At 33.9% G+C, this 24,090-nt stretch overlaps 2 protein-coding genes across 3 annotated transcripts in view; one reads left to right on the top strand and one right to left on the bottom strand.

Annotated features, from left to right (window-relative positions):
* LOC140451882 (solute carrier organic anion transporter family member 74D-like) overlaps positions 1-4,771 on the top strand; it is a 21,189-nt gene extending 16,418 nt beyond the window's left edge. Inside the window, exon 7 of the mRNA XM_072545817.1 lies at positions 4,500-4,771. Coding sequence (XP_072401918.1) covers positions 4,500-4,711 — 212 coding nt within the window. The 3' untranslated portion in view covers positions 4,712-4,771. The remainder of the gene's footprint in view (positions 1-4,499) is intronic.
* LOC140451881 (solute carrier organic anion transporter family member 2B1-like) lies at positions 4,715-24,090 on the bottom strand. 2 transcript variants are annotated; one of them, XM_072545815.1, is made up of 7 exons: positions 23,754-24,090; positions 16,578-16,769; positions 10,216-10,527; positions 9,903-10,058; positions 8,411-8,928; positions 7,922-8,180; positions 4,715-7,100 (listed from the first exon to the last, which is right to left on the bottom strand). In XM_072545815.1, exons 1-7 carry the CDS (start codon positions 24,037-24,039, stop codon positions 6,391-6,393), a joined length of 2,433 nt encoding a protein of 810 aa, XP_072401916.1. In that variant the 5' UTR covers positions 24,040-24,090; the 3' UTR covers positions 4,715-6,390. The 2 variants fall into 2 exon arrangements, with proteins under 2 accessions (XP_072401916.1, XP_072401917.1); XM_072545816.1 differs by lacking the exon at positions 10,216-10,527.

The following is a 24,090-nucleotide window of genomic DNA, read 5'->3' as shown; positions in this document are numbered from 1 at the left end:
GAGACCATCTTGTTTGACTATGTGTTACTATGTGGTATGGATTACTTGTTGAATAGAAATGAAAGTTATGCCTTTTCGATACAAACGTTTTCGACATAATCAAAAAAATCTATTAATTTTTTCCAAGGCCCATTCACAAAATACTATTCGTTTCTGAAAATCATCAGTATTTAATTATTGGTGCTTTTGAATATGATAAGGGTGCATCTTGTTTTTAGATAGAATGTTTTGAACAGAGTAGTAACTAAGTTCTTGTTCATTGGAAATACTCCTTATACTTGTGTGAGGGTTTTCTGTAACTGCCATCAACAGACTCATTTCGTTTTTCTCTGTCACACTAGTTTTTGTTCGTTCATGTTTTTCATAATTCACTGAACCAGTGCGGTTAAATCGATCTTTCAATTTTTCAAATGTATCTTGTCTAGGTTGCCGCCTATCTGGAAACCGTTCTTGATAAATTCTAGCTGATAGTAATGAATTTTTATTGCGTTCCCCCAATATCCAGATCATATCTACCATTTCGTTAGTAGTAAAATTCATTATTGCTAATTTAAATTGAATTAATTACTGAATTACTAAATAATAATTGTTGCTAATTTACAGTGTACCCCAATACTGAATTAATAAACAATAATGTCAAACTGTCAGGGCAGAATGGAAGAACATTGTTAAGCAGGCCAAGACTCACAAAGGGTTGTAGCGCCATTAGAAGAAGAAGAAGAATGTCAAACTGTCACTTTCTGACAAATCAATCATGGCCAACTCACAATAATTATTGGTAAACGTTAAAATATCTACCAAATTAATACTTTGATGGAAAAATAAAAATATCTCGAAAACTGATAACTTTAGGTATAGGGAGTACTTCATAAAATTTGAAGTACGATATTAGTACTTTTCGATAGTGATATAAAATACAGGCTGTTCTAGTTAAAATTACCAAGAAAATAATGTACTTGCATTTTGACTTACCCTGTATTTGATTTAACGAATATCATGAAAACGAATATGTTTTATAATTTTTAACAATTATTAAAAAACTATGGTTGCAATAGAATAATGTTCCTATACACTTTTTTTATTTATACAGGGAGTTAAACTTGATACGATTTTCAGGTAATATTGGTTATAACTTTTTAAATACCCGGTATAACATAAAAAAACTTTACATTCTTGTAATGTGAAAATGAAGCAGATTTCAAATTTAAAATAAAATACAGGGTGTTCTGTTTAAAAAAACATAAGTTTGGTCTGCCACCATCTTATGGAACACCCTGTAAGATAATGTAACTAATTTTAAAATGTGGAGTTTAAAGCTGCCTACAATTTTTGTCAATAACTGTTTTTTGTAATTTTTACTATAACAGATCTACTGAGCTTTCTCACACTAATCAATCACCCTGTATAAGGGAAAGTGGGAAAATAGTGTGCGGTTTGTAATTATGTGCTCTAAAATTGTAAGAACTCTTCTACTTTTTTTTTATCCAAAAATTAAGACGGTAAGTCCGTAGGCTCTATTTAGTTGCTTTGAACTGATTATTGATCTAAATCATGTTGTTTTCCGTACATTTTGGTGCATTTGTTGTTTTATATGATACAGTAGTTTTCCGTTTGTGAATTTTATCTGTTTCATATTTTAACCGCCGTTAGGAAATCTACCGTAAGTGCCTTTAATTTTGAATCTTTCTTTTTGGACCACTTTAAGTCCGATTTTGTGATGGATAAAACATGCACCTGGTCTTTGTTATTATTTACTTTTATCCACTAAACCACTATTATCAAATAAGTATATATGTAGATTTTTTTCTTCACAGTACCAATCTCTTCGGCAGAAAAATTTTGACATAAAACCGAATCTTCAAAATCTTTATCACCGTTACCTGGGAAATCGAAAGTTGAATGAGTTTGTTGATAATATTTAAGTTTGTTTTATGTTAAACAATATTCGAGATTGAACTAGAAGCAACATTTGTACTTTATTTAGATTCGGTACTGTACGATACAAGTGTATACTGCTCTTTGCATCAGAAGCACCTTAATAATAAGACAGGTAATAATTACCATCATAAGTATCATTCAGGCCTTTATTTACAAACTTTTTCACTTGTTTTGCAGCGAGAAGCTGTTGCCATCGTCTTTTTGTATTTTCGCTTACTGGAAAAAAACGTTTCTTTCAATATTCACACAGAACATCTTTTCGGAAAAACTTACAAAAGATTTCATTTTCATATTAAAGACAAGAAGGCAAACTAACATTCTTACAACATGCAGTCCCTTAATTTGCTTTGGTATTCATGAAAAAAATTGTAAATTGCGTAAAAAAATTAGGTGAGATATGTTGACAATGTTGAATAGATTAAACTAACTTTTAGAAATCAATAATATTTATTTTTTGTTTTGCCAAAGATTCTATGTAACAGTACTATTTATGCTTATGGTCTAGTACTCATTGCTATAGGTTAGAAAAATAACCTATAACAACCATGATTAATGTAGCTACCACTAAAACACTTAAAGGATTAAAAGGATGCATTTTTGACCTCAAATTGTTGGACCTCACCGAATCCACTACAAGAAACATTGAGGTTCATAAAACTCAAAGAACTTGTAAGGTCAAAGTTTACATCCAAGTACGTTCTTACCACACACACACTCGTTTAACCCTGCCCCTAGGAATATGTGTGTACCATTGTACAATAGGTTGCCCATATAACCATATAACCGGTTGCACTTTATTATGAAGTGGTACCTATTTGATCCCCAAGCTTTTCCTCCACCACTCCCCAACGTGTGACTTACGATGGAGGGTTTATCAACTGATCGTTATTTTGGGCGTTCTGGGTAATGAAGCACCCTCTGTTTTTCTTGATTGTGGTAAGGCCACCTAACGGTAGGGGTAGCACAAAAAACGGCTTTTCTAAATTAGGTACTTTACTGAATTTACTTCTGCTAAAAATAACATGACTATAGGACTTGAGTACCTGGAAAAGAGTGTGTTTCGAACGGAGAGGCACCGACCTATCTCTCTGTTGATATCTCTCTGTCCGAAATATGTGTGTGCTCGTTTACTCGGCCGCCGAATTGGCAAAATAAATTTTGTTCTCCCCGCCAACTGAGCACCCGAAAGGCCTGGCCATTGAGCCCATGTTTGTTGCATATAACCTCGATGGTTAGGGCCTATCCCTGAGCGGAAGTATAAAAGGCCTGACGGGTCTCTTACACCCATTGTGTGTGTTTGCATAATGTGTGAAAAAGGATTAGAAGTCACTCGATATATATATATATATATATATATATATATATATATATATATATATATATATATATATATATATATATATATATATATTGGAGGCATGATTACCATAGTAGAAAGGTCTTTTTATTGAGTTTTTGTCCGTTATTTTTGGTGACCAATGCGTTTTCCTCCAGTCAGAATCACGTGTTCCGGTGCGCTCCTATTGTATTTTGCTGAGTTACGACTGTTTACATCCCAGAGTCTTACTCCACTGGAAATCTGATAAGACCCATTTCGTCGAACTACCCTATAATTCAGCACCACACTTCTGCTCTACTCGCCGTTTACCATCCTTCACTGACATTGGGCGGAATAAAAGCAATGCTCTTTTTTTATATAATATATATATCCTATATCCAGCTATTTGCTACTTAGTCCGTCTGTGTACAGTCCTTACATTTTCATTATAGTCTGTCAACTTTCTTAGGGTAATGTTGGGATGGTTTCTGAGGTTATTGAATATCTCATATGCTTTCTCATCCATCATTCGCAGAATCCTCCTTTATTGAGAGTCCCTAAATACGTAACTTAATGGTACGTACTTAGGTATCCCCAGAGCCTCTCTGATTATCAAGTTTTGGACTGTTTGTATTTTCTTCCTATTTGTTTGTAGGTATGTTCCTATGCTGCAGAAGCATATGTCGGTGTTGGCAGAGTTATGCTGTTTACCGTGCTGATTTTGGTTTTAAATCTCAATTTGCTTTTTCGACCTATTAGTGAAGAGAGTTAACTCCTAAGTGCATTGGCTTTGTAGACCGTTTGATTTACCAGTGTCTGTGAACGTTACTTTCTTGTCAAGTGTGATTTCAAGGTATTTATATTGACTGCTTCACTTAATTGGGGTATTGGCTATCCTTATATCTCTGTCGGTCTACCTTTCCTTTATTGGTATGTAACGGCCTGTATTTTCTTTAGGCTTATTGCTATTTTCCACTTTATATACCATCTTTGCAATCGATTTAACGAATTTTATAGGTGATTTGTGGCTATGTCCGGGTTTCAGCTGCTTGCTGGTATCGCAATGCCGTCATAGTACAGGCTTAATAACGATCTGCGCAGTAGGTATGTCCGCTATGTATATGGTGTACAAATAAAGTGACATTGAATCCGGCACAATGCCTCCAGGGTTCCAACTTTGTCTGATTTATAACCTTTCTTTCTTACCTTATTTCTCTATTCTATTAATACTTTTCTGTTTCAGATAAAGCCTGCCTTGTTTGGGGGAGAACTTGTGCCGGTACAGGAAACTGTTGGCTGTATAACGGCGCTTACTTAAGATCAACTATGAATTTCACAGCCGCTACCTTCGTCTTCATTGGTGCCTTGTTCGATCTAGGCGTCTGGTATTTTGTAAAGGATGTTGAAATATTCGAAGAAGATGTAGAACTTGAGGATGTGATTGAGTTTAAATAATAGTTTTTATATATAAATTACATAATTTTTATAAACTACAAATAAAATATCAAACAAATATTTCTTATTCTATTTTGTACAAATATTTTCCTAAAAATAATGTAGGGACAAATGATATAGTTGATAACATGCCTATCAGACTGTTTGTAGTACTAATTAAAGCAGCTCTTAAAAACAAAATAAATCAATGCATCCAAAGATACAATATGTATGTAGGATGTTGCTATATTTGGCCGACAAATGCTTTCTTTCATTAATTTATGAAGGTTAATATCGGAATTTAAAATCTTAAAAGGCTTAGTTACTCAGGGCTGGTTGGATGGGTAAATGGTGGATATCAAACATAAAAGTTTGTCGTACATCAAAACTGATTTACTTAACAATATACTCATACAAAATGATAGAATTCTATTTGAAATGCCTATTTTTAAGATAGTAGGAACAACTGAAGATATGCTCTTAAAAAGGCTTTTACAACAAGCCTCCGACCAGATCAATAGACTCAATAATGCAGATGCTCACAGGACACGGGTGTTTTAGGGCCTACCTTTCTAGGTTTGGAAAGCTTGGCATAGATAAATGCCTATACTGTGGATACTTGGGCACATACGATGTTAGAGTGCAACAGATCCGACCCATGCATTGAATTATTTTTTGGGAGCGTTGAGTATGAGTTATCCTATAGCAATAAGGATTAATAGCTCACCAATAACGCAGACGTTACAACTTTGATTTGTGTAGAATCTATGGGGCAATTTATGATGTGACAATCATTAAGGTAACATGCTTTAGATGGATCTAATCAGGCGAAAAAAAGATACAACATTCTGAAAAATTTTTCTTCAGAAAGGATCACTGAAACAACAAATAAGAAGATGACTTAGATACTTGGATGCCGACCTAGAATCTATCGGACTTAAATAGAGGAGAGTTACTCAAGACAGGCAAAAGTGGACAGGATTGTTGTATAAGTCATTGATGATGATCTCAGCAACTAAGCTTTTATTAAAAAATCTTCCCTTAACAATTATTATTAACAAATGTTGATAAGTTTTGTTAAACCCTAACTTTAGAACGACGTCTTTTCTAGAAACTTATGGCGTTTTCGTCAGTCTCATGATCCTCATTTTCATTTAAAAATGTCTTCTGGTGATTCTTCAAGATATAAAAAATGTAGTAATCGCTAGTAATTTATTTTATAAACTAATAACTAGTGTATAGCCTTTCGCAGAAGGAGCTTTGTATATAATAATACTTTATTTTCGAGCTTTGTAAGCATCAATCTGAAATTATTTTGTCCAGGCTTTTCGTCTTCATCTGCAGACATCGCAGTATAATAAACTCATGCATCAACTCATAACTTTGTCATATTTTTAATATACTGCAGCAATTGTAGAAGAAAGGTCATAAAGAAATAATTCCATGGATTAAAATTCTCGAAAAAACCTATATCATTAGATTACTAGTGGTTTCCGGTCGGAATTTGTCAAAATTAAGAAGTAAATAAAGAACTGTTTATAGTACATATATACCAGTAAATGGTATATGAATTAACACATAACATAAAAAATTGATGAATTCACATGGTACTACTTGTCAGCACCTTGAGGATTCGTACTCCTTGTGTATGGATTCGACTTAATCGTTAAAGAGAGCATCCAGAACAAGTTTATTATCTCCTAGAAAGCCGTTTCAAAGACATCATTCTGTTGTGGCACTGCTTTGTTCTCTTGAGGTTCATCGATCTCGGCAATAGTTTGTTCTAGAAACCTTTTTGAATCCTGAGAAGAGTTGTCTAAAAATTCCAGTGAATCAGCAAATCGATCCAGGGAGGACATATCAGAATCAATGGATGCCGAAGCTTTGGAGCCTATTTTATTACTGGCAAGTTCGGATTTTCCGTTTAACATATCTAAGGAATTAGCCCTATTTGTAGTGCTGTTAGAACTATCAGATTTGCCGCTTTCCGATTTAGATGACATTTTAGAACTTCTTCTCTTGGGTGGCGGCTGTAATGGTGGAACCAACTCGCCGTCGTCTATGTACGATTGCATTCGTTCTTGCCGACTCATTTGAGGAGTGTGTCTTCTTTGTAAACTATTAGTTAGCTCTTGAATGAATGGATCTTGTTCATTTGGTGGTAAATTATCCTCAGGATTTTGACTGTCATTGCGATCAATGGTATTTATTCTAGAGTGAAAGTTATTTAGCTCATAGTCGTAGCTAATCCTGTTTTTAAAAAGATTAATGTTATTGATGGTCATCAGTAACAAGAGTGATAGAAGAACTCCACAAAACTCCAAAGATATAGTTACAATGGAGACTGCCAGAGGAAAATTTTCGGAAAAGTATTGACACCCATTATCATTTTGGATTTCACAAAATCCCTCTGAAAATAAAACAATGTATTAGAAGAAGAAATTATTTCATTTGCTTACACAAAAAATTAACCAAAAAATATTAGAATCATTTATAGTACAAGTAAATTTGTTTTTGTAGCAAGTATCCTTTCTTTTATTCTCCAATTTTTGACCGATAACTATAACAGTGACCTACATAATGTATGACTATATTTATTTATTTATTTACGCGATTATCAATACAGAAACTGGAAGAACAAGAAAAAGGAGAAATATGGAACATAAAAGCCCTACAAACATCAAATAAAGAACTGGATTATCAAGTGTCAATAAGCAACATATACCAATTGCTGGGAGAGGAAGAGCATAATGTAGAGTTAGAACAAACATGGCAGCAAGTGGCATCAGTTATAGAACAAGCAGCCAAGGAAACCATTGGAAAAAAGAGGACTCACCCAAAACGGAAATGGTTTGACCAAGCATGCAAGGAAATCCTGGAAATAAAATTGAAAAAAAGATTGAAAATGCTACAAGACCCCACAAAAGAGAACAAAGCAGATTTTAACAGATCAAGAGCACAAACAAGGCGACTATTCAGAACTAAAAAGAGGAGCTACCTAGAACAGCAAATCCGGGAAATGGACAGAAGTGGCGAAAGAAATGAAATAAGGAAATTCTTTAGTGAAGTGAAGTCAGTCAGAAAAGGTGCAAGTGTTGGAGTAACACAGCCTATGAGAAATGAAGCAGGTGAACTTATAATGATAGAAACGGAAATCGTCGAACGATGGACGGAATACACACTTTCCGGACATAATACAAAAGCTTTTATAATGTGAATAATTGTATTTACCTGTTACAAAATGATAGATAATTTTAACTGGTATATATGGCACCAATCCTAAAAAAGTTAGCTCCAGTCCTAGAGCCGTGGCTTTGTCTTGTTTTGCTACTGATCTTAGAATAATTAGTACGTTGACAATAAGTGTACTAGCCATAATCGCATTTGATACAATGTTGTTAACTTGACTCAAGGCCAAGATAAACTTACAACGGTCCTCATCACATGAACCTTCTGTTACTATCGATCCACATGAGCAATCATGGTAAACCTACAAGTTAGAATAAAATAAAATAAAAGAATAAATACTTTTAAAAACATATCTTGTATAGATATATCTTTTCTATAGGTGCAAATAAATTTACAAGAAAAAGTGAAAGGAAAACGAGGACCAGGAAAGAGAAGGATTTCCTGGCTAAAAAGGCTACGTACGTGGTTCAACAGAACAACCACAGATTTTCAAGAATATTCATCCATCAATATTTTAATGTTAATACTTACATTTGTAGCTGCTGTGAAGTTTTTGCATCCAGCTACACATGGTGAAAAATAAGTACTTCCATCCACACAAACTGGTTGGAACGGTTCTCCAGTTGGACATGCGCAGTTTGTACTGCAGAAAGGAATTGTTATTGAGTGTTTATGCTCGTTTTTAATGCCATGTGTACAATTGAAAAATGCTGTACTGCAGAAAATTAGGATGACTAGAGCGAAGGCTATAGTATTCCATATCACTAAGTTTCTTGGTTTTGGCTTAATTTTTGCTATGATCAATCCCGTTGTTAAAAAAGAAACAGCTATTAACGGTTGCTTTAGAAGATTTGTAGTCATCTGGATGATGCTTGGGTCTGAATATCCTGAAGAGTCTTTATCTTCTATAGATACGTGATATTTGGATTGATTGAAATACTTCTCAAAAAGCGCAAAGTTTATTATAGCTGATTGAACCACTACATATGATGCAATATTTAAAAGAAGAATTTTGTTTTTTAGTAGTCTCCACAGTGTCTGGAAATAACCTAAAACGTGTAAAGAACAAAATCCAAACAAATTAAAATTTAAAATTGTGAGCAATTTTTAATATACTCAATAACCACTTCTTTTGCTATATTGTATTTCTTAATGTTTGGCAGCATCGTAGCCTCATTTAAAAATAAGAATTATCTATTACAAAGTGATCCTAATAATTTTCTAACTAAATACAAAACTTCTGGAATAAAGTTAACATTTTTAATCGTCGTAAGTGATTGACATTTCGACAAAACAATTACGAAATTGTTACTACGACTGCAGTTAAGTTTATAGAGTAGCTCAAAAGCACTGTTACTGGTCCTAAGCTCGGATAAAGGAGAAGGGATACTCCACTTAGGTCACCATCCTACGGATTTGAAATGGATTTAACCATGACGACTAATCCGAAGAACAGGACAATCAATTTGTGGAAAGTGAGAAATATACTCTTAAGTAAAAGTACTCCGGTACTCATGAATTCTTTGATCGGTCGGAAATTCGTAATATTTGTCTCCAACAGAACATTTTAGTGGCGTCTATCATTCTGATTTCCAATTATCTGGGAGCAAGATTCACATCCGCATATTAGAAAAATAGAAGACCGAAGAGGCGTAGGCAAAAGACCAATGTTAAGCAATGTTGCTCTGAGTGGAAACCATTTGAAAGTGTGTCAAGAACTTTTAATGATCTAGTGGTTTCTTTTTATAGCTTGGTTATAAAGGAAATTAGGTGTTGCCTTTTGCCTTTTTTTTCCTTTCTTAAATGAAATTATTGAGAAAAACTAGGTAACTAATAACCAAGTCAAAAAAGTAAAAAAAATAGTTAGATTGTGTAAATTATCAAAATGTAATTGTTATCTTAGAGGTCAATTTACTGTTTCTTACGTGATCTTCCCATTGAGCAAGCGTAAGATTTATTATCTGATTAGCATTTTTTTGATACTTGTCGTGCTGTCATATATTAAAAAACACATTATACCTACCATCAACGATCTCCTCTTCTTGCATTGGATCGCCACCTGCAGCAATGCTAACCAAAGAGTTAACTGATTTTCTTAAAACCATATTTGGCAGTACTTTTGGAAACAAGGCCATTCCGGCACCAATAAGGAATGTCAAAATTATTATTATAATCCATACTGTAAAAAATATAATTTACTTATTTTTATATACAGTGGGATACATTGATATTTCCGTTTTCAGGTGCAAGGTAAAAATATATATAATGAGGTATGAAAACATAGGAGAAATAAATTTGGAATAATTTCAATTGGGTGAAGCATTTTTTTTACTTACTTGGGGAGACAAATATACCATTAATATGCAGCATATAAGGCATCCACGCAAAGTAAATTCCTCCTTGTTTTCCTATTACGTGGGAAGCTAGGACCAGACCTATCAACACAGGGCTCTGCTTTGTAGATGTATGATCATCAATATACGTTAAACCATGCGAAATGAAGGATATGATTACAGATCCAAAAACTACTTGGAAAATTATAATATATAAAAGAATTATCTCATCAAAATAATCACTTGTCACTGTCTCGTTTGAGACACTGACTCTGCTCGATTCTTCAACTGTAAAGTTGGTGCATAAAGGAGGACCTAAAGAAATATTTTTATTAAATCGTATGAAGCTACCTTTTTGCTGTGCTGTGGTATGAGATATATGGTAATATATACTCGCGATCATAAAATCCGGGTCACCTTGAAAATTTCAAGTTTCTTGAATATTTTTGCCTCTGGTGCTGTAATAACCGTTTTTTTAGGCTAACGTATTTTTTTTGTCATCAATGGTTGTTTTGAAAGAAAAAAAAATTGTTGATAAAACAGACATATGAAAAAAAAAATGGAGAATACAGAACGTGGTAAAACATCAGTGCAATTTCAATGACTAATATCGTGTATTGCCTACACTTGCTAATAACCTCTTGCTGACGACGGGGCATACTCTCAATTTTTCTCCGGTTACATGTTGTGGTATGTTATTCCACTCCCTCACTAACAGATCCTTAAGCTCCTGTGCGTTGTTAGGGGGTGGTGTTAGGGGTTAAATACATTTTTTCTAATCGTCCCAGAGATGTTCGATGGGATTCAGGTCCGGAGACCTAGCTGGCCAGGGTAACCTCAACCTCGTCCAAGTATTGCATACTGATCGTGGCAACGTGCGTTCGAGCGTTGTCCTGCATATAAACGACGTCTTCTCGAAGCCCTGCCATGGTATGCATAACATGTTCTTCCAGAATCTCAGTAATGTACATTCTTGCAATTAACGACCCATTTTCGATGAAGGATAATTCTCTGCGGAAGTCGGAAGATACACCTTTCCAAGCCATGACTGAGCCTCCACCAAATTGCATTCTTGGAGCAATGCAAGCTTGTGAAAATCATTCACCGGTTCTCCTCCAAACTCTTACACGTCCATCGGATCCAGCTAGGCAGAAACGGGATTCATCTGAAAATAACACTTTGCTCCAATCGTTAATTCCCCAATGCGCGTATTGTCGAGCAAAAGCTAGTCGTGCAACTCGATGCGCTAGGTGAAGTGGCGGTCCTGTAGCCATTACCCGAGAAGATAGTCCAGAAGAACGAAGTCTTCACCTGACTGTTGCAACGCTAACATTGCGATTTCGAACTTCCTGTAGACGTTTGTTCGTTGCGTTTGAACAGAAAGTAGAAGCACAAATGAGACAATTAAAACAAGCGGCAGTTACAGGTACCGTTTATTTTGGGAAGTGTGCACTTTTCCGCGAAATCGGCATTATTGGAATTCTTTGTTGCAAAGGAAACCGCTAAGTCGTCATCAGAAACATGCATTAGTTTGTATTTGTGTTATTATTATTTACGATAAAGCTTGTTAAAAATGAAATATCGGTGATTTTTAAGGTGACCCGGATTTTATGATCGCGAGATATTAAATAAATAATATTATACCAGGGACCAAGTTTCAACTTACCTCGCAAAACCTGATCCGTGGTAATGATCAGTGCTTAATAACAAATTAAATAAAATCATGGCCTCTACAAGCAAATGCGGTTGTTTAAATCAACCAGACGTTTTGTTATAAATGTGGTCAATATATTTTAAAAGAAAACAGAAAACCTGTTTCCGACCTAAAAAAGATTTATTTTAGCGACCACTTGGGAGACCAGGATAAATGTTCAGCTTCACATTTGGCATGTAAAAGATAATTTGAGCATTTGCGGAAATAATCAATAGAAAAGTGCCTAAAATTTGAAGTGTTAATAAAATGGAGAGAACCAAAAAATTATGACGATAAACTTATTTTTGTCTTGTAAATGTAAAAGAAATTAATTAAAAATAATAAGATAAATAAAGGGCAATGTGAGAAAACCTGCAGATCCAACAGAGAGAAATAGCAGTAAAACATACAAGAATGGGAGATAAAGTTAAAACGCTTACGATGTCGACTGACGAGATCAACAAAATGAAAGGAAGAAGCCATATAAGAATCGGGTCGTTTGTATAGATGAAAGATTCTTACCACTGCGCTGGTAAAAAATCTTAAATTTGGTCACAAAACTAAGAATTATAAAGGATCTGCTACATCTTGACATTGTATAAACTGCGGATAAGAGGGACATACAAATAAATGGTATCACCCTTCAGAGTTCCCACAGCTTCATATACCTGGGCAGAGAACTAAATAGTCAACTAGACCACTCAAAAGAAATTAGAAGACGTTTTGAAATAGCAAGATCTGGTTTCATGAATATGCGTAAAATGCTCTGTAACCCCAAGCTATCGGTCTCAATAAGATTGAGAATACTAAAGTGTTATGTGTGGTCTCTACTACTATATGGCTGTGAGACCTGGACATTAAAACAGTATGATGTCAACAAATTAAATTCATTTGAAATATGGATGTACCGCCGAATGCTAAGAATAAGCTGGACCAGCAGAACTACGAATGAAGAAGTACTGAGAGCAATGAACACACGCCCTCATCTGGTCAATACTATCAAAATTAGAAAGACGTCATATCTAGGACACATAATGCGCCATAAGGAATTTGAGCAGCTCCAGGTAATATTAGAAGGCAAGATTCAAGGTAAAAGGGGCATAGGACGAAAGAAAAAATCTTGGATAAGAAACATCAGAGATTGGACCCACACAAAAGGAAATGAATTAATTCATAAAGCCCAGAACAGAGAGAAATTTGCCATATTGATCGCCAACCTCAACAGAGAAGGCACTTAGGAGGAGGAAGAGGGACATATTGTGGTGACATGTATGAAAGAGCCACTCTGCTAAAACTGTGGAGCAAGCGGACACAGAGCAAATACTATGTCCTAAATATAGGACAATGGTGTTTAACACACCAAGCACTACAGACCAAAGAAAACAACTGGGTGTGGTAAAAAATGACAGAGTTTTAATGATACCGTTTGGTTCATCACTAAGATCATCAAGAGAAAAGACATATTAGAGGGCACATTAGAAGGAATTACTTGCCTCCTTATATATTGTAATATTTCATTTTATCGTAATTGACATAAAGATCTACTGCTATTGCTCGAGCCTTGAGCGAGATTTTTCGGGACATCCATACGCTAGAAAGTTATACTTTATGTTTGATATATATTTTCTCGTTGTATTTTTAATGTGTTTTTATATCTTATGTGTATATAATATAAATAAATAACGTATGTTTGTTTTTTTGTGTTAACATAGAAGTTAAATTTTTTTTTCTATTCTATAAAAAGGAGAATTTTAGATCTTAAAAAAAAGAGTTGCTACGACAAAAAGAAAGATATTTTTTTAATCAAAATTATTTAAATTTTGTTCTTATTTCTCGGCACCAAAATGGCCGTTGGGTGTATGGTCGATCTCTTATCTTGAGGCTGCGTTTGTGTATTTATGTATATCTTTGTCTAAAGAACGTGTTTGTGATTGTTAATTTACTCTCGGAAGCAATGTGTCGCAATTCATGTGCTTTGTAATCAAAGTGCTCCACTTAGCTTAATTAACTACTTATGGAATAGGTATGTTCTCCATTTTAGCATTTAAGCCACCTCCTTTAAAATCACAGTCTGCTTTATTGGATTTGATAAATATTTTTTAAAGTGATTTGGATAGATTTAAAATCAGGTCTGAATATAAGATATGCAAAATTTCGCCAAAATTGCCACCGACGCCAGACGCCAGTGGATTGCACTGGACATGAACACTGAACACATACAAATAATTGTTTGATCCATGTTCCTTAGATTTCTGTACTAATCTTTGCTTAAGGAGATACCTTGGACAACGCGGTTCTTGGATAAAATAGATACTACATGTTATATTTCTTGTAAGAAGTGTCCAGGAGCTAATGTCAAAAATGTATGTTAGGATGCTTTAGGATAAAGATGGAAGAAATTATTCCAAACAACTGGCATTATTGATAAAATTTGAATTTTAAACACGAAAGACCAAAGAATATTTAGAGGACATCCAAGTAAAAAATTAGCGACGTTGCTAAGTGGAGACGACTTACTCAGAACAGAAGAGAATAAAAGAAAGTTCTTAACCAGGACAGGACCCACAATCTATCTTTAATTAAAATACTTCTATAAAGCTTTATTTTAAAACAAGTTATATCTAGTTTTATTCCCGAAGAAAGGTAACCTAAAGGTAAAGGTAAAGAATTTTTTTACGTATCGACTTATCTTGCCATGATAGTTATCACAAGTGATAAAATTTTCAGGTTTATCTCTTAAGTTTTTGTAGTGGCTTCGTGAATTGTTTGGCCATAAAGAAACATTGCTCAGAATGCCTAAAGTTGAAGCCGGTCTATTGATAAGGGAATTTTCTAGAAGGGCCAACAGATTCTTCCTATTGGCCTCAGGAAAGCCAATGACATCAAGGGAGGGGTTCTTGATGTCACAAAATGACAAGTAAGCCAATTAAGACTTCTGGCTTTAAGAGAAAGGTTCAGTAATATTCGAGCCATCACAAATCAATGATTTAAAAACCGTGGAAGACTGGTTGGTGTGCGTATGAGATATTGCTGAATACGACAGTTTGGCTTTTTTTTCTTATCGCCCATATTGGGTGCTGCCTCACACAGCTGAATATGGGCATAACCGTTTGCTCTAGTGCAGAGAAAATCTTTTATGGGACCGAAAATTGAATTTGGTGATCTTTAGTGATCAATTCCGCTTTTGTCTGGGGATACACGATGTTCGGGCAAGAATAAGAAGACGACGTGATAAAAGACGTAATTCACAATTTGACAGAGAGCCACGTGTTTAACACACCGTGGAAGTAATGGTATGGGATGCTATTGCTTATGGTAGGAGATCATCACTCATTTTTACTAAAAGTAATATATTCAGGAGTAGTGGAGCCTCTACTTATTCCATATCTAAACACCGTCAAACCCCTGATTTTTCATGTCAGACCGCATACATATTTCTAGAAAATCGTTAGTCTTCATATATCAGCATCACATATAACTTGGCCACCACGTTAGGGTGAGTGATCTGTCTCCAATTCAACATGTCTTGGATATGATACATAACGAACTCATGAATTTGCAACACCCTCCACAGACTTTAGCAGCTCTTTCTGATAAAGTTGCAGTAGCATCGACTGAGAAGAGGACATCGACCACTTTATCAGAACGATATTCAGGCGTGTCAATAAGTGTATAAGAAATTGTGGACCCTCAACACATTATTGAACCAGGGCAAATAAGTTGAAAATTTAATAATTTTACTAGTAAGGGCCACTTAACATGTATACCAAAAATTATTAAAATTGAATAAATATATGTAGATATTTAGCTTTTTTTTCTGCAAAATTATTTTTCTCCAGCATTCTTCTTCTTGTAGTTTCTTCTCCTATCGGAGGTTGGCTATCATCACAGCTATCCGTACCTTATTGGCAGCTGCTCTAAATAGATCTACTAAGCTGCAACTATACCACTCTCTTGGTTTTCTTAGCCAGGAAATTTTTCGTCTTTCTATGGATCTTTTACCCTTGATTTTACCTTGCATTATGAGCCTTAACATTTCATATTTTGCACCTCTGGTAATGTGGCCTAAATATTACAGCTTCCACGTCCTTTTGTAGCCTTCTTAACACTTCTGCTTTTGTAACTCGTTAAGTCCATGGTATTTTTAAAATCCTTCTATAGCACCACATCTCAAATGATTCCAACTTCTTTATATTATCCACTTTTAGTGTCTAGCTTTCCATTCCATACAACAAAGTCGAGAACACGTAGCATCTTAAGGCTTTTATCCTCAGCTCCATAGGAATGTATCTAATAGCAAACATTGTTTTCATTTTTATAAATGCTTGTCTTGCAATTTCAATGCGTGTCCTTATTTCTCTACCTTGGTCATTGTTTTCATTTACCCAGGTTCCCAGATATTTGTAGTTATTCATTCATGTATTTTCCAGCATGTATTTATTATATCTATGGTTTTTATTGTAGGATAGGATTTTGTCAATAAGAAAAGTATTTATATGTCATAATTTTTGTTTGTATCACCTACGCTAAAAAACGTTTTTTTGAGTTTGAAATTGACTGTAAGATTTCTCGAACACCGTATAGTATTTCAAAATGATAGATCTTTAGTTTTCTTATCTTAAGAATATGTTAAATTTTTTATATAAATTGTAAGAAGACAAGACAAACTTACCTATAATAGCACTAGTTATCTCAACTCCAGTAAACGGTCTGTGAATTTCAGGAATTGCCAAAGTTGCACCAGATACCGCAATTAGCATAGTTAAAGCTCCCATCCAAGTGGTTCTGTGTATGCGATTACCCCAATATGATACACAAAGTGCTAATATGCCGACAAATATTTCGTTAGAAACTACAAGCCAACCTGCAACAAGATTTAAGATGAATTAGGATTTCTGCGTATTATATGTAAATCAATTTAGTTTGTTTCATACTGTTCGATATATTACAGTTTGGGTACAAAAATAGGGTCCGATGAACTCATTTTATCGGCTGAGTAGGTAAATTCTGTCGTTTTCATTACGTTTTCAAACGTCAAGTGAAACTTCAATAAAGTATTATCAATAAACATTTTTATAAAACAAAATATTATTACATATTTATATTTTACCTCAATATTATTTAATTTAGAACCTATCAGGAAATTTTACTTTATTTCGTTGAAATAGAGATACTCGTCGAGAGGGAGGAGTATGCATCTATTTAGCAAATGAAATTACCAATACTTTTTCCATCAGTAATAAAACAATAGACGTACCCAATATAGAAATTATCCACTTACTTATTACTAATAACTCTTTCATATTTAATATAGTTTGCATATACCGACCTCCGGATACAGCACTTACTCAGGACAATATGCTTATTAACAAACTTGAGGAATTATCATCCCTTGAAAATCTTATTGTTGTTGGAAATTTCAATTTTCCAGACATAAGCTGGCCCACAATTTCCAAAACTGATACATCAATTCCCAAAATCTGTTTAATAAAAACTTTGTCATGAACTCAAATTTATTACAACTGATAACTGAACCTACAAGGTTTAGAGCCAACAATAATCCTTCAATTTTAGACTTATTTTTCACAAATGACGATCAATTAATTTCTATACTTGAAGTGACCTCTCCTGTGGGTCTTTCTGATCACTCGCTTATTACAATACTCTTGCGAAAATAATTTCGTAACGTATGCCACTGCTGATTTCTTTAATGTAAATTCAGTTTTATCCCAGTTAAACTGGCAATCTATTTTTCTTAATCACTCTGATCCATCGTCAATGTGGGACTCTTTTCTTCATACTGCTATTACAACAATTTCTAATCATACAACCGAATGGCAGCTATACAGAAATCGACTAAAGCGTTGGATTAACCTCCCAGCTACCCATTTAATTCGACATAAGCGAAAGCTTTGGCGAAGATATAAACTTACTGGTTCCCTTGATGATTTTCTCGCCCACCATAATTTTTCTAACCGAGTCAAACAATATTTGCTAAAGTTAAAAACAGAATTTGAAGAATATATCATAGCAAGTGGTAATAGTAAAAAAGTTTATCGGTACATTCGTACATCTTTATCTTCTAAAGTCTCCATACCGTTACTTCAAAAAGCTGACGGGTCTTTATGTTCTTCGAATAACGAATCTTCGGAATGTTTATCGTTATTTTTTTCTCAGGTTTTTACAAATGAACCTAACGATACCATTTCTCAAATAATGTGCCCACGTTTGTTTAAAACTCTTGACAATATATCTTTCACACCGGATGAAATTAAACATCATTTAAGGAAAGTACGAAATAATTCATCACCTGGATTAGACGGCCTCACCTCTTTTTTTTTTCAAAAAATGTGCAGAATCTGTAGCCATCTCTATATCTCTTATAATGAATGCTTCTTTTAATCAAGGTTCTCTCCTCTTGTCCTGGAAATTGGCTTCGGTTACTCCTATATTCAAGAAAGGAAATAAACTTGATTGCAATAATTATCATCCAATCTATCCAAATCGTCCAAATAATCGATTATTTCGGAAGCTACATCTGAGTTTCTTCTTCAAGACAATGTCATCCCTCACTCACAACAGCATGGCTTTATCAAAGGTCGTTCAACGATCAACATTTGGATTGAAGATTTTCTATCCGACAGATACTTCAGGGTTCGTGTTGGGGAAGACCACTCACTAGATAAGCCAGTCAAGAGTGGAGTCCCACAAGGATCAGCACTTGGACCACTACCATTTTGTGTCTACACTAGTGATCTTCCGCTCATCGTTCCATTTACGCTGATGACACGAAATTATATGTGAATCCATCTATTAACCAACATGTTCTTTAACCAGATCTTGACGCAATATTCAAATGGTCCTCAGAATGGCTTAACATTGAAAAATGCGTTGTTTTACATATCGGCAAAAATAACCCATCACTGCCGTACTTTATTAATGGACATCCCTTAAACTCGGTAACCTCCCACAATGATCTCGGAGTGATAATTAATAGTGACTTAAATTGGTCTGATCACATAGTGTCGGTGTGTAAACGTGCAAACTCGAAACTGTTTTTGATCCGTAAATGTTTTACACGTATATTTCTAACTTCTGTTAGTAAACTTTACTCAATATATGTTAGACATATTCTTGAGTTTGCCGGACCAGTGTGGAATCCAGATCTCATTCGCGATAAGATCCTACTTGAAAATGTTCAGCGTAAAGCCACAAGACTGGTATACGGCCGTGTAAGACCTAACTATGAAGATAGACTATCCATCTTCGAGGTGATCTAATTATGTCCTTCCGTATTTTAAAACATAATTTTGGGAACCTAAACACCATATTCACTTTGAATCAAGACGAAAGATTAAGAGACCATCGATACAAATTAAAGAGGGAACAAACTACTGCAAGGTCCAGGGTGAACTTCTTGCCAAATAGAATCTTTAATATCTGGAACAATTTGGATCAAGACACCATATCGGCAACTAGTGTTAACATCTTTAAAAATAAACTTGATAGCGCTTTATTTTATTTATAGGATTATGTTTTTTTTTTCTCGGACAGCCTTTTTTATTTATTTATTGTCTCACAATTCAATTTTTGTATGATATACTTAATTATTTATGTTTACTTAACTTTATAATAATTGGTATTAGTTTTATAAGGATATTTTTTATTTTTAATAATAGGAGCTCGTTCCTCTATCCTTATTTGTAATATAATAATATTAATAATAATAAAAGCGATATTTCTTAATTTTTAAATAAATAATAATTGATTAACCTTGTCAAATGCCTTTTGAAGTCATACATTACATAGCATCAACTTGATACCCCTTTCCAAGGCATCTAAATATTTTATGATAGTAAACAAATAAATTATTTTGGTTGAAATTTGACATGAACTATGCTTCTTCGTTGTCTCATCAATAAGTATCCACTGGTACCGTTACAAAGCGTTTACCAAACTAGTGACATTAAAATTACTAAAAAGAAAACTTGAATCCACTTATGTTGTTACTAATTCCTTCATATTATACTTAAAATATAATTTTGTTGACAGAATATTAGGACAACCTGTACAAATGTGACACACTTTTTCACAAATGTTCGTAATCTAAGTTCAGTTTAACTCTTCATCAAATTATGTGGGCATAGTGCAATGGAAATGCAATTATTATCCTGCAAAAAGAAACCAATACTAAATATTCGCTCATTTGCATTCTGCATATTCATAGTAGAAATTTATTTAAAGCGAAAAAGTACTCTTAGTAGTGCAGTTGGAAATGGATCATTATCTTGCACAAAGAAACCAATAATAGAATTTCGGTAATTTGCATTCTATTCTTCATACCAAACGAAATATATTGAAAAATATCAAACGAAGACGTATACATATAACATAACACAGTTAATACCATTCAAACTTCCTAAGTAATACGGCAACCATTATGATGATAATAACCATTGATGATAATAACCAAATAGTATCCCACGAACAATGGCTTAAATTTATTTAAATGTCGAATTTTCGGCGGTAAACTGGAGTACTCATATCAAATACAACTTAACCAGGGTGAGAAGAAGAGAGAATACCCTGGAATCACTAAGCGGTAAATTAGAGAAAATCCACCACCGGACTTTCTTCTATACGTACAAAACATACATAAGGCCTATTATCGAATGCAGGTCCAGCCTCTATAAACTGCTCAACAAACGCCAAATTTATATCAATATAAAGGAACATCCTGAGAAGAATCACGGTCAAAAATTCACTATTGTCTTAAGAATCCTCGAAGGCTCAAACATTACGGCAAAAGAAGTTCTAAGGACGCTCTGTCATCGCTAAGGACAACTACCGACTCACCAAACTCGAAAGACAAGGTTCCATTCCCGCCATTAAGGAACCTAAACGTAGTAAACTTACTGATAGGTACTTTAACACTCTACAACAAACTCTTTTAGACCTTTTCTGGGTAGTGTAGCACCTACATAGAATAATTTCTAAAATAGCCATTCTCTGAAGAGTCTCTATGACTCTATGATACCTTGAAAAATATTGGAACTAGAAGAAGAAGAAGAGTCGCAAGCCTAAGCTAGGATTTATAGGATGTTCTATTTGACACTAACGAGGCATTTTAGGCCTTTTACTTGACAATGGTCCCTATTTGTTTATGTTCCTTTAGTTTTGCTTTCCAATTTTTATTACAATTTCCTTCACAGTTCTTTTTCGCTTTTTTATCATTTAAATAACTTTTTTTTCGTTTTTCCTATTTTTTATATGAGACTATTTTTGTTTTTATCGATGTCTTTTATATCATTTCCTCATTCGTCGTTTTTAAATGTTCCAACAACTTTAATTTTATTATTTTGGCAACTTCAGTTAACGTAGACTATTATCTCGGCAAGGGTTCTCGGTCTCTCTATATATCTATATATATTTCCTTATTTATTGGGATATTTATAGTTACCATAGCTTTATAATGGTCGTTTAATTTTTTCTTCACCTTATACTACCAGCTAAATGAATTTGGGAAATACTATATCCAAGCAACTAGTGTTATTGTAGGCAACAGGAATGGTTCTCTGACAAATAGTTGCAATTTACATCCCCACAATGATACACTATAGAGAAACAGCAATGTCAAGAATTATTCAGCTCATTCGGGGATCCAAATAATAACTCTGAAAGGAAGACGACTATATGGCAAAGAAAAGTAAAAATCTATCTGATACACAATTCCAGATTTAGTCTAATTATAGTTACTATATCTAAATATATTCTTGACAATGAACATCCGCCATTCTTAAGTAATAACTACGTGGATTGGGGCAAATCCCGAGGTAGTCTTGACGTTAATTCTAACATGAAGATACCTCTTAAAAGTAATAGCGACTTTGATAAAGCCATACAACAATTTACTAAAACAATACTAGAAGCAACCTGGCAGTCAACAACAACAAAACCCGTAGTAAATAAGCAACAAGAATTAGAGCAATTAGAGCTCTTTAACACTTGCTTCTTAATAACAACCAGATCAGTATCGTTGATTCTGTATTTTGGTATTTTTATAGACACAAACCTTAAATGGTTCCTTCATAGATATGTTAAGTAAGAAACTAGCCTCAGCCTGCTATGCAATAAGATCTGTTTCGAAGGAAATCAATTTAGCATCTTTCAAAATAATATTATTTTCTTTGTTCGAGTCTCATCTTTGATATGGTCTTGCTTTTTGGGGTTCGAGTACAGCTGCCAAATCTGATGTTATTTTTAAATTACAAAAAAAGAGCAATTGTTTATTTCTTTCTTTTATTTCTATTTTCTTTTGTTTCTGATGGTGGACAACCATCAGAAGATGTCATGAAATAAATTAAGTTTTACTATCCTTACAAAATTTTTTAAAATGTATTGTCCATGAGTGTCAAAGTTTATTGTAAATAATCTTAACGATCATGTCTTGAAAAAGGAATAAAACAATTCCTAAAGTTTGAAGATGTATTCGAAACTATAAATTATTGGTAAACCTATAGCATAAACGTTAATGGCAACAAGTTAAACAACCTTAGATTCGCTGACGTCATCTTGATTATAGCGAACACATTCGAAGAACTACAAACTTTGGTGGAGAAACTTGCAGACCGATCCCAATATGTCGACCTAAAAATGAATATGACAAAAAAAAAATTACAGAAGTATAACTAGAAATGGCAATGAGATAGAACAAGTCCAAGAAGATATCTACCTAGGCGAAGTTTTTAAACTTGACAAAGAGGACCAAAGTGCGGAAATGATTAAAAGAACAAGACTGGCCAGGACAGGATTTGGAAAACTCAGTTGGATACTTAAGAACCGCAATATAACTCAATACTTAAGGAGCAAAGAGTTCAACCAATACATCCTTCTTATCATGACATATGGATGTCAAACCTGGACTTAATTAAGACAAATACGAGCAAACTAGCCACAACAAAAAGAGCAATGTTAGGTATACTACTGTCAGATAGAAAGAGTAACTATTGTGTAAGATCAAAAACAAAAATTGTCAAACTCAAATGGAGCTTGAACAAAAAGACCAACGTTGGAACATCGCAACATTGGAGACCTTACAAAGGTACACGACCAAGAGAAAGACCACAGATGATATGGGTCGATGACAAGCTAACTAACTTTTGTTAAAATTATGAAACAATAGAAAATTATTATAGGACATTTTTCTGCAGTTTTCCATGCAGAAACACAAACTATGTATTTACTTTATTTTAAATTATATTACAGATCGTAAATAAATGGGAAGTTCAAACAATTTCTCTTCAATTCTCTTCGTACCAAAGGACTTGAAGCAACGACCACAATGTTACATATTATTTATTTGACTATAAACAGTAAGACTTTGCATTGCAAGTACAAGAAGTTTTAATAAAATATTTTATATTTACTTATTTACACCCTGTTTAATATGACAGAATTCTGTTTTTAAATAATAAAATTTATTATCATTATGTTAGATAAAAAAAAAACTTCTATTTTACACGATTTAGAAGATTAAATTTAAAATATTTTGCCACAATTTTGCAAAGGTGGTTAGTGCCTACCAAATATATTAATTAAAAAATTCTCCAGTAAAATGTACAGTTATGAATGTTAGCTGGACATGTAAGAACTTTAAAAACAATTTCATAATAACAGTTTTTATTACCACTTATTAACCATTTTGATTTAAATATTATTTGCGATATTGTTTTTATTTTGGCAATTATTTATTTAATAAAAAAGATAAACTATATAAGCGAATCGAGATCAGCTATTTTTATCTTGAATTGATATACATTATACTAAATACTACCATTTAATAGCTCACCTTTTGTAGACCCCGGAAAACTGTAATGAGATGTCCACAGTTGAGAAGTACCTGTGAAATAACTATTGATGATCCCATGGGCACAACCCATCAAACAAAGCACCACAACAAAAACAGACAACTTTGCTAACTTTTGTAAATTCAGTCTGTCGCTCAGACATGGCAAGGCTTTTATTCCGCAGTCTATCTCGTTCAAATAGTTGCCCACTGGGGCAGAAAACTGAGCTCTTTCTGAGTTTGATCGTAGTAAATTCGATGGATGAATCATTATTATGGAAGCTAACATGTCACTGTGATCTCATTTTTGTTCTAGTTCTGATTACTACCTATAATATTC

This window comes from Diabrotica undecimpunctata, chromosome 10, assembly GCF_040954645.1.
Source record: "Diabrotica undecimpunctata isolate CICGRU chromosome 10, icDiaUnde3, whole genome shotgun sequence".
NCBI lineage: Eukaryota > Metazoa > Arthropoda > Insecta > Coleoptera > Chrysomelidae > Diabrotica > Diabrotica undecimpunctata.
Note: the sequence above shows the minus strand (reverse complement) of the source record. Positions and strands in the feature narration are given on the sequence as shown.